Below are 12,258 nucleotides of genomic sequence, written 5' to 3' on the forward strand. Positions count from 1 at the left end.
GAACCATTTAGTGCTTTCTGCGCCTGGAAAGTAATTAAAATGAGCTAAGAGACCAAAAAAAAGACATCCCTGATGCATTTCTTAAAGAAGACTGGCAGCACCTAATCAATACAGTGATTATAATGTCAGAAATGGTGTTTAATTGGCTGTGACTTCTATTCCCTGAAGCTGGCAGTCGGAGAACAAACACATCTCCGTCTCTCTTCTTCCACGTGACGCTACGAACCCTGTGGCAGCTGACGACACAAAGCTTCCAGTCAGACTGATTTCTGCTCCCATGAATTCATGTTTTTAAATGTACAGTGTCCCAACGTCAGCCTCGATGCAACATGAGCATTATTATTATTATCACCAGTAATGTTACTCAGACTCACTGCTTTACTGTTGTTTCTAAATACAGTTTTTAAAGAAATAATTTTACATCTGCACCAACTGTCACAGAATAACGATGAGTAAACTCTCCTTACTGCACTGAAACAAAAGATGTTGGTGTTGGTGCAAATGACAGTGGAACAATTATCAGTTTACAGGTTTGTTGTTTTGACTCAAGTTTTTACATATTCACAGAGCTCCAGGCTGCTGGCTTTGAAAAAAGAGTCTCAGAGTAACAGATCTTTCTTGAAGATGGTGAATATTAAGTTCAGTAATATCGGATCGTTTAAATCAGATCATTTTCAAAACTTCCTGAAGGAACAGTTCAACCAAAACATGTTGATGTCCAGTCAGGTGAAGTGTCGATTTCTGGAGCTTCACAGAAAAACAGCGTTGCAGCATTCTGCTAAACACCTGAAGCAGCTGGAGACTTGAAATGTTTAAAAAAGCAACTAAAGAGGAAACATCAAATGTCTCCAGCTCATCAGGTGTATCATCCAGAAGCCCAGAGATCCCAAATTGTTCTGAAAAGACGTGAAACCTTTTCAAGCTGAAGTCTTCACTGTAGCTGCTGAGCCCAAAGCGTTGGCGCTCACCCCGTCCTTAGTGAGTGCACGAGCTCAACCGAGCATCAAGGGTGTAAATAACGTCTTTTCAAATCAATCTGAGATCACGGGGCCTCTGAAACTTTTCATAGATGAGGAATGAGCTAAAAGCTGATAAACATATTACATCAGGGGATGTTGCACCTCTACATTAAAACTTATCTCATTGAAATTCTCAAGTTTGTAGCCAGAAAGCAGCGTCATCAGTATCATCTCCATCCTGCACAACTTTGTCGAGGCCGGTGGCTGACTGGTGTTGACAGTGTTGATTTCATCGGCGGTAAAGACCGCTGTCACTGGCGAGTTCAGTTTCAGTTGGTTAAAGAACAAAATGAAACACATGGCTGCTGTCTGGCTAAACTGTCCCAGCCAAAGACAGAAGAGAAAGAAGCTCCACTTAGTTGTTGTTGTTGAAGACAAAATATCTTCTTACCTCTGAAGAGGAGCAGAGCGGTGAGCCTCTCTAGATACTCTCGAGCTTCATTGTTCAGATATTAAAGTACCTGATCTTTGACATTTAAGGCCGATTATTTCTGTAAATTCCCCAAAAGACTTTGTGTCATGAAGTGTTCGACATAATGACGATGAACCTCCCCCTCCCTGCTGTGTGCAGGTACGTGGTGATAGCCATGGAGGCTCTGGACCAGCTGCTGATGGCCTGTCACTCTCAGAGCATCAAACCCTTCGTGGAGAGTTTCCTGCACATGGTGGCCAAGCTGCTGGAGTCCAGAGAACCGGACCTGCAGGTCCTGGGAACCAACTCGGTAAGACAAAAAACCTTCGGTCTGGTTGGAGCAAGATCTCAGGACGACATTACAATCACACAGTTTCTCATATGTTGACATTCAAACACACACACGCACACACACACTCTTCACTCTGTCAGTTGATAAAAATAAATTAAAATGTAATTTATTATAATGACATGCTGCGGCAGTATATACATATATATGCATGCATAAGGAATATGAGTGAGGAAATGTAAACGCCGCGTAGAGAAGATGAATCAGTGATTAAACGTAGAGTTGAGAAATGAAACGAGCTGCTGAGAAGATTTAAACAGATTACTGTTTAATTTATTTTACCAAACGACTGGTGGAACAAACATGAACGCCTTTTGCTTTATTCACCCTGTGATTGGAGGTTAAATCAACAGCTTACCGCTTCAGATTTACATTTGGATTATTAATTCATCGGTGTATTCATGAATATTTTTACTTTTGCTCCATTTTGTCATTTTCTCTTCGACCGTTGTCTAAAAGTCGTGTCCAGCTGGTAATTATCAAACTAAACTGTTCATCTTCTTCTGCAGCTTCACTCAATGAATATGATGATAATAAAAATAGAGCCTGACAGGTGCATCAGTATTTTTCTGTCAGGGATATATGGGTATCTGTGTATTTGTGGTCCAATTTGTGCCAATATGAATCTTTTTTTTAAATTATAATGCAGAAAAAGTTGCCTGGGAATTTATAATTATTAAATTCCCAGTACGTTTACTGTTTACAGCACTGATGTCATTCTAGGCATAAAGCTGTCAGATATCCTGCCTCCAGGTGTCTTACAAACACGTTTAAGAGATCGCTGCCAAAAAACATTGACGTCAGAATTTTTCGCTCCGTAATATCGGCTTGTAACGTATCTTACATCTCGAGCGCACTCGTTTGTTCCTCCTGTAATTCGCTGCACTGCTTCTCATCCCTCTGAGGTGCTGCTGCTTTCTATGCAAATGATTGTTTTCTACTGTTTATTAAAAAGCGTTGCGTCGCACCTTCCTCTGAATCTGAGCACGTCAGCTGTTCTACTAGAATTAATTTACTTTCATCTCAAAATGTTGATTTATTTTAGTTAAGATTCTGTGTTTGTGCTTCAGATGTTGTTGTGTTGAATTGAGAGCGATCTCCCTCCTGTGTGATTTTGCAGACAAACCAAAAATTAACATAAAGCCACACTTCATACACCCACATGCAACAAACACATCAGTCAGCTGCAGCCCAGAGGTTCATGTCGGTGGTTAAATACCTAATTTAACTTTGACTCTGGCGGTGGAAATGGCCCTATACCATATCCTGTGAACGACTCTAATTATTATTAGCCTCTATAAGCCGCCAGCAAATGTCAGCCCCATTTCTCCTCCCGAGTCTTCTGAAGGTGAACCACAAGTTTTCCTTCCTCCCTCCTCGCGCCTCCTTCTCTGAGCCTGTCGTCCTCGCCATTGTCGGCGGTTCATGTGAGCAGGAAACGGAGCCGAAGGTTTAGATGTGAAAGCCTTTGCATTATTTATGTGTGGTATTTAGACTCTGACAGAGGAGGAGAGCGGATGCAGAGGCAGGTAGGTGAGGTGGGGGGGGGGTACAGACCGCCTTTAGGTGAGCGCCGTGTTAATTAAATTTTCCTTGTGGCGCCGGCTACAAAGCTGAGATGCTCTGTTTAATGCCGGCGTTTGGTTTTTACATGTAGTGGAGGAGAAAGACACACTCGTGTTTGTTCTGTCGGGTAATTATCAGTTTAATGAGTTTGTTTGAGATGTCTGCACAACAACACAAACACCCAGATACACAAATTGCAGCAATTTTGTTGAAAGCCTGGTTGAAACCGGCCGGCCGCTGTCAGTGGAGCCTCAGCAGTGACTAATTAGTCAAACACATCACACATTTTGGGGCTTTTGTGAATAGAATCAACTTCATAATCCTCCATCAGCAACATAACAGGCTAGTGAGAAAAAAGAGGAGGTCAGAGGTCACAGAATAAGTATCTCACCACTGGAAAGATGGTCCTTGTCACGTACTGCGGGCTGGACGCTGCTCGGTTTTGGTCGGTGTGATCTTCAGCTTCAGCTGCTTGTAAGCGAGCCTCCAGCAAGAGCGCCAGCTAGTGACGTAGTGGCCAAACAGAGTAATTACATCATCACATGATGCACTGGGCCTGGAAAGACTTGAGCTCACATCCTGAAAGAAGAAATGGGGGATACATTGGAGTGAAATGACTCATTTCACTGTAATATTTTAAGCCATTCGGTTCATTTAATCTCCGTTCAAGATTTCTGTGATTGGATGTTTTTACTGAAATGCATCATGGGACCACAGGTTTGCACTCACTTCACATTTCTTATCAGAAACGAAATGAGCTGCTTCTTGCCTGAGATATCTGTGACTGTACCTGGAGAACAAAAGGGGGAAGAAAACCACACAGGCTGAGGTGATAAATCATTCTGTAAATAAATGATACAAAGTTTCTGAATCAATCCAAGACTTGGATATTAATTAGACACACGCTCCAGTTATCACCTCTAATCGAAGTCTTCTCCCTCTCACACTAGTGCAGCGTTTCTATTTGTGTGCACCTTCAGTAAAGTGTGTTTGTCACCAGTGTTTCTCTGCCAGCCGTTCGCCGTTTCCAAATTTATCTGCCCGTTAACTTTGTCACAGGAAATTGGCAGACTGCGACGGCTCGAAGTGTCTCTTCCTCCGCTCCATCTCAATAGAAGAGACACTCATAGGTCCACACTCAGACACATGAAGCCACTGAGTCAGACACACAGGGGAGCTCATACGTCGGGTATTTATAGCCTGTGGAGCCAGACGAGCCGCGCAGAGAAAAAATCTCTATTTCTATTTGTCCGTTCAATCTTCCTCTCATTTTCTTATTTTAGTTGCCAGATCAGATTCCTGTCCAATTTCTATAAAACAGAAAGTTCTTGCTTCCTGAGTTTAAAGAGTTGGGAATGAACATAAATTGGAAGCATGATTAGTGTGATTTCCTCAAGTGTGTGTCTACTTCAACCAGAAACCAAATGTGACGCTCTGAAATGGACTCTAGCAACCAAAGGTTGTCTCGACTCTGAGTGAACTCCACCAGTAACTGTCCTCTGTTAGATTCCTCCTGTAACAGTTGGTTCACAGTCGGTCAGTGAAGTGCTGGACCCTCTTCTAACAGAGAGACCTTCATTAGTCCACAGTGAAGTCTTTGTTCTGTGTCTGTTCGAGGCCTTTTGTGTGAAGCTCAGACCTCAAACCAGAAGCTTGTTAATTGCCAAAAGACAGTAAATCTGGACAAAGACAAAGGGAAGCAGCAGCTGGTACAAAGACACAAAGACACAACGGATACTTCTGTAACCTCCTTCTAACACTTGTTGACGTACACCTAACTACAGCAGGTATTTCTAAGGACTTCTGCAGCTTTAAGTTCTGAGCCCAGGATTAATACTTTACTACCAAACGTGCCAAGTGATGAAAGAGGCAAAGAGAGCTGCCTCGAAAAAAGAAAGGATTTGTAAAAGTGTGGTGACGTAGAGACGAGGGAGGGGACGGCTTACAGACAGGAAGTCGTCAGAAACGACCACAACGCTTACAGCAGCTTCCATGAAAACAAATCTTCTTGATAAGAGCAGAACGTCCAGGTCATCATGGTCAAACAGTGAGGTAAAATCATTCATCAAACAGAATCATTTGTTCCATTTCATATACAAAGTATTGATCAGTGCATCTGTACAGACAGTAAATATACATGAACCTCAGCTCCGTGTGCCTCGAGGCCGTCCAGTCGCAGCTGTCAAGGTGATTTTTGATGATCGCTCAGCACAGATGGGAACTGAGAGGAAACAAACTCCCAGTCTCACCATCAACAGACCGGTAAGGTGTTCGTCATCATTACCTGAGTCAGGGCTCAGGAGGCAGCAGACCGTTATGACTCCGTCTGCAACAGAAGACGTCAACACTTTTCTGTGATAAACTGCAGATGCCAGGATTTCTGACAGTTGCCTCCAAACTGCAGTTAACTTCCTGTGTACTTTTCTTGACAAACTCACCCACTGACTAGACGGCGGTGCAGAAATGTCACCTGCGGTGGTAAATGTCGTTCTTTAATAGTCTGCAGTCATCACTTGAAATCAAAACTAATGCCGAGGGAAAACTTATAAAATAGCTTCAGGCTACAGGATCCAACTTCTTGGCTGGAGTCAGCAAACGTCCTCCCCCTCAAACTGTCAGGCCGACACACCGACAGAGTCAGCAGTAAAGCAGCGGTCAGGCTGGAAAAGCTTGTGATGGTTCATACAAGGCCAGCGAATTCAGTCATTTTCCATGTTTCATCTCATCGACATGTATGGAAATAGGCCCAGCTTGTATGTGTGAGACTGTCGCGCTGGCAGATGAATTAGTTTAAGTTAAGAAACAAACTGTTTTAATGAAAAGTCGCCTCCACTTTTCATTAAAACAAATTTAAACGTGTGACATTACTTTTATTCCTGACCTTACAAGTTGAATTCAGATGTGGGACCTTCAGTAAATGAGTGTTAAACTCAACCTCTGAGGACAAAATTGGAAAAAATCATCCGTTCTTTAATCGACCGCCGTGTTTCCTGAAAGCTCGTCGTGCTTCTGCTCTGAAGAGCGATGGAACTGAACCAAAATGGCTCCCTGGCAATGAGTCTTTAAATGGATCCCACTTCTTGGCTTTACCACATGTTATATAATCAGTATGCCTTGATAAGTAAAACCAGTCCATTTCACACGACTTTTTAATGGCACCTTTTTAAAACGGCGCTCTTTCAAATCGCCCCGAGGGAAGCAAAACAAATTGTGCTGGCGTTTGTATCACCCACTCATTTTCTCATTGTTGAGCTGCTTTGCCACGAGGCGTCTGTGAGGCATGAAGCCTGTCGCTTTTTGATTAGTCTTATTTACATGATGAAACCTCGGTCGAGCCACGATTACCCCATCTTCACTTGAAGCACTTTATCCTCTCCATGTGAGAGGCTTCAGTCCTCTGTTCACTCTGAGTGAAATGGAAATCACAGGAAAGTGTTTTTTTATTCTTCTACAAGTTTAAATGCTGAAAAAGATCAAGATGCTCACAGCTCAGACCCAAACTTCAGATCTCTTTACAAAGCAAAACTCGAGTTTATTTAATTGTATTTCACGCTGCGGTTCATTCTTTTGGGAGATGCTTTTTTGTACCATACAGGCCTTTAACCTCTACAACAACAGCGAGGTGTCATCAAAATAAATACATTCATCATCTGTAGCCGCTTATCCTTTGCAGAGTCGCTGGAGCCGATCCCAGCTGACATTGTGCGAGTGGCGGGGTCCACCCCGGACAAGTCGCTTCTGTGAACCTTCTTGCTGTGAGGCAGCAGCGCTAACCTGCGGCGCCGTGCTGCCCCCAAGATAAAAAATAATGTGATGCAAAGTTCATGTCGCCTCAGATGAATTGTAAAAACAAGAAACAAAAGCAAAACATCAAATAGTTGTTGTGATATTTTCACCAAAGTTGAGGAACATCAAACTAGTTGACCGGCACACTGACATCGCCATGGAAACTAGCGTGGTGAAAACATAACGGCCTATGTAATCCGTCTTTTGTTTTTAATATCAGTCATTTTTTATTGGCTACATTTTTTGCAGGGATTTGATGTTTTATGACTGAATGTAACCGAAATAAATCCATCAGTTGTCCTGCACGCTTTGCCCACACTGCAGTCGGCACCTCATAAACACAAACCGGTAATTATTTCCCTCCATTTATGTGTCTAATGCTTGGATTTAACACCGTAACAGGTTTGGGAAGCTGAGGTGAGGCTGCTGTTGTGTGAGCCAGCTGCCAGAATACCTCCTTCCATCTGAGCCATTACCCCGAGGAAAGGTTGGGCACCAAATGGGTGGAAATTACCAGGTAGAGCGGCGGGGGTTCGCTCACCGCTGCCGACGTGTACGGAGGCAATTTGTTGCAGTGGACAATGACAGGGTAGCGAGAGGCGCTACTCGAGCGCAGCTGACTGTGAGGAGAGCGAGGAGGCCTCTCCAGAGGACACTCACGCTTGTTTGGAGGGAGGAAATTATAGGCTGGACAAAAGGGGGCGGCTCTCGAACGGTTATTATCATAATCACCATCACGTCCAGTTCATGCCGTTGCAAAGATGTGACGGTATTTTTATTCTGTCACTGGAAACGTTCTGAAGTTTTACAGACCTCCAGTAGAAACGTGTGTCTGGTTTTTGCCTCTCCGTGGTTGAGAGGTGAGAAGTCAGCAGCTCAGTGAGGCCTGTTCGAGGTGGACTGAGGACAGTTTTTGTTGGTCGGTTTGTCAGCAGGATTACAGAAAAACTCCTGAACAATTTCCGAATGGAGCCAAGATTAGACCCCATTAACTGTGGTGCTGATCCAGAGGGACAGATGCTCACTTTCTTTTACACCGTGAGACAGGGCGATTTCCACATTTCCCTTAATGTCTCAGGGAATATTGCATGGACCTTGATTCTAATAAAAAACAAAACAGAGTGGACATTACCTGGCCGGGTGGTTGGCTGTTACAGGTCTGTTGTTAGATGTTGCAGTTAGCTCAGCTTCTCTACAGGTTTGCACAAACTGGCACCCGGACCTGCAGAAGCTCCAGATCCAGAAACTCCTCGTTTGTCTCCGTTATGAACTCTGAGGTTTTCTGTCCAGAGTTAGTTTTTTCTTTGCTCTCGAGTTGACGAACACATTTTATATTCTGCCATTCTGATTGTTTTCCTCCTCGATGCTTCAACACCTCAACACAGTGAAAGTGGCTGCTGTCGTCATAATGTCGCATGTTTCTGTCTTTTTTCACAGGATTAGCCAGTAAACTATTAAACTGCAACATAACAACTTAAATCTGAAGCAGTTTGTTGTTTGGTACCCGACCATCATCGTCTCATCTCTGTGCTCTCTGAGGCCCAAACACAACTCGTTAATGTTTCCCTCACTTCCTGTCATCTCTCCAGTTTGTGAAGTTTGCCAACATTGAGGAGGACACGCCGTCCTACCACCGCCGCTACGACTTCTTTGTGTCCCAGTTCAGTGCCATGTGCCACTCCACTCATGAAGACACTGAGACCAGAACCAGGTGAGAAGACAGAGACACGTCTCACAGACACATACAGTATATTTCATATTTCATATATTTTATTTTATCATGATTTCCTGATGGCGTTCCATGTTGGACCCCTCGGAAAGACATTTAAATATAAATATAGTTTTAAAGCCCAGAATCCAAACACTGACCGCATGTCTTCAGGATTTTCAATGTTAGATGGCACATAATGTTTCGTAACTTACTGAAAACTGAAGTTTCTGTAGCTCAACTTTTCCCTGCCTCGGTTCGTCCGCTAGACGGAAACATTTTTATATGATATCCGACACATCTAATGTTTGATCAGGTGTTGAGTCTCACCTCTGTCTTTTAATGCAAGATGACGTATTGATCACTGAGTAAATCCAGAGAGAGGCTGCATCACTTCTGAAGAAGAATCCGTGTCTCATCGATATATTCCTTCATTAACATTTAAATCTAAATATTGTTCTGAAGTCACGCAGTCCGCCACAAGAATGGTTTGATTTCCCTCCTCAGCCCTGGCGCTGGTGTTAACGGCGTTCACATTGGTGCAGGAGCAGCTGATTGATCGTTGTCGCTCAGACAGTTTCTCTGATTAGTTCTCTTCACGTGGAGAAAATTAGCTGCAGTTGAAGGAAATCAGCTGCTTCGGTTAAGCTCCGTCTTTGGGTGAAATGAAACCCTGCACACACATTACTCGCATTGATTTCCACTTCTCAGATCTAATTCTGTAGCTGTCCACCGCTGCATCCTCGCTGATTATTATGAAGACACCATCTGCATCCACTATCCCACCTTTCAGAGGCGACCGCCCTCTTTTTAATGCAGTGATGGATTGCACCAATAACACATCCAGCTGGAGGATAGTCTGTAACACAATCTCTACCAGTGCAGGTCTCATCCCACTTGAATCCTCTGAATACAGAATTAAATATATCTCTTGATCCATATTTCATGGCCTTCCCCTCCCACTGAGACCACATGGCTCACTAACACCACCACAGGAGAGCTTTGCTTCGCTCGCTGAAATACGATCATTTGAAGACACAATGGTGATGAAATGAAGAGAATAGCTGGGTTTAAATGGTGTGAGAGCTTCAAGTGATTTACAGAGAAATGGGCTCACCTGCCTGTGATGTCATCCATCCATCCATCCATCCATCCATCCATCCATCCATCCATTATCTTCTGCTCATCCGGTTGTTGGGTCGAGGAGGCAGCAGGGTCAGAAGGGTATTCCAGACCTCCTTCACCCCAGCAATGCTTTCCAGCTCCTCCTGGGGGATCCCGAGGCGTTCCCAGGTCAGATGGGATATATAGTCCCTCCAGCGAGTTCTGGGTCTCCCCGGGGTCTCCTCCCAGTTGGATGTGCCCGGTACACCTCCCAAGGGAGACGACCAGCAGGATCAGATCATCACTAAAGTGTCTGTCATGCAAGAGAGCAACAACCACAACAGAAAACTGGAATGGTCATAGTAAAGATGGAAAGATAGAAGATAAAGATGATTCACAACGTCGACTCATGCTTTGAGTAACATGCAACGAAATGTTTCACCTCAAAAGATGCTGGAAGTCTTCAGGACGTATTATTTCCCCAGTTCATAGCTGGCTAATATTAACTTGTAATGATGAAAAGGAAGCAAAACATCCTTTTAATTTCTCGGAACCTCTAAAAAGGTAAAAGTTCATGATGTTAAAAATAACGATAAAAAACGTAATTGGCAGCAGATTCACGCCCACCTCGGGGAAACAGGTTGGCTTCTACGTACCACCTGTTACCAATCAACCTGTTTGTCCCAACAGCATGTTGCTGCCATCACATTCAGAATGAGCAGATATTTACACAAATAAACCCAGTACACGAGGTAAAAACATACATACTGTCTTTGTTCTGTCTGTAATTGAGCACATGTCAGGAAGGGTTAGCAGATGGTTTCATGTTAACAGTATCTACTGCGCTGCTGTCTGCCGAGCTGCCCTCACAGGGATAAATAACGTTGAATTAAATTGTGTTGAATGCTTCTTCTTTGGACAAAATGCTGAATATGAAAAGATCTTGTACCTTTTTTCTTGCACAGAGTGAGCTCTCTTTTGTAGCCAGGTAGTATTCACTGGGAACGAGCCAAATTATGAAAGGTCTGGATAGAAAAGCCAAACGATAATGGCAGTGAAGTAATTGAGCTGGTGAAATTTCTAAGAGCCCTTTTTATTAAAGTGGAGAAAAAAAAAGGACGGCCTCATGCAAAACAGGCTCATTCATACAAAATACCAATTTCCTCCACATGCTATCTTTCACCCTGTATGTGGAGCAATTTCACATCAGCAGTTTGCTTCTGTTTTTAATGAGCCTGTTAAGCGAGCCAGATGTCAGGCAAACACAATTTTTCATTGTTGTGAAGACAGAGAAGCTCTCTGCTGCCAGCCGGGTTGTTTAGCTGGTAAAAATAGCTCGGCAGCGGTGGCAGCAGTGGCGGCGGCGGTGAGGCTCAGGTCAGGCTCCGACACCACGCAGCACTTTACAAGATGTTCTCTCCCACTGAGACGCCCACCCTCTGACTGTTATACATACAGTATCTGCAGTGAATTAAAACAATACCTGAAGACTTCTCTCTCTTCCTCATCGCAGGAATAACTTCCCTCCTCCAGCATTACTGCGGTTGTTTGCAAAAAAAAAAAACCTCACTGCAGCAGTGAGACTGTGTTTGTGCAGGGGTGTGAGCATCTTTGTGCATAGAAATGCACTCACACCTCCATCTGTATGTATGAGGGAGCGTGTGCATGCTGGCTTTATTTTCGACTTGGCTTGATACGTCTGTGGCTCGGTGCTGTAAACAGTGTGACTCCTCACTTTTCCTTTTTTCCGCCTGTATTTCATTATTCCATGCGGCAGCGTCTCGCTGCAGGTAGAGAGGAATTCCCAAATAGAATTTCTCCGGTGCTTATTGGATTAGGCCTGAGGCGAGGTCGACCACCCTGCTTTTCATATTATTGCTCATACTGGGGCTTTATGTCGGAAATAGAGAGGAGAGACAGAAATAGCCGATGGTGAAGTCAGAATCGCTGCGCTCTGATTGGTCCTGAGACCGATCGTGCTCTGCAGACTCTGTCGAGGCGGGATTGGAGAAGCTGGAGGATGTTTGTGTGTGTGTGTGTGTGTGTGTGTGTGTGTGTGTGTGTGTGTGTGTGTTGGAAGTGTTTTAATGAAACCGAGTGTTATTACTTTGATTTCTTTCTCCTCAGAAGTCAGATAAAAGTTGGAAGTCAAAGTTGAGAGTGAGTCAACTCTGCAGCTTCAGTAACACCAGTTCAGCTCAAACTACACTGAGTCATAAAGTTAGTTGAAACACAGGATCGAGGGGAAAAGAAGTTATTTTGGGTTTCCAGCTATGTTTTTAGCAGAATATCAACATGACTCAAGATGACACAG

The 12,258-nt window shown here is 43.8% G+C and overlaps 1 protein-coding gene across 9 annotated transcripts in view; it reads left to right on the forward strand.

The window, feature by feature from the left end:
- Positions 1 to 12,258, forward strand: part of efr3a (EFR3 homolog A) — a 111,894-nt gene that overhangs the window by 46,294 nt on the left and 53,342 nt on the right. For all 9 annotated transcript variants that reach the window (XM_084370039.1, XM_084370040.1, XM_084370037.1 and 6 more), the window contains 2 exons: positions 1,591 to 1,741; positions 8,722 to 8,843. In XM_084370039.1, the coding sequence (XP_084226165.1) occupies positions 1,591 to 1,741; positions 8,722 to 8,843 (273 nt within the window). The remainder of the gene's footprint in view (positions 1 to 1,590; positions 1,742 to 8,721; positions 8,844 to 12,258) is intronic.

Source organism: Pagrus pagrus, assembly GCF_965226575.1.
Source record: "Pagrus pagrus genome assembly, chromosome: 12".
Lineage (NCBI taxonomy): Eukaryota > Metazoa > Chordata > Actinopteri > Spariformes > Sparidae > Pagrus > Pagrus pagrus.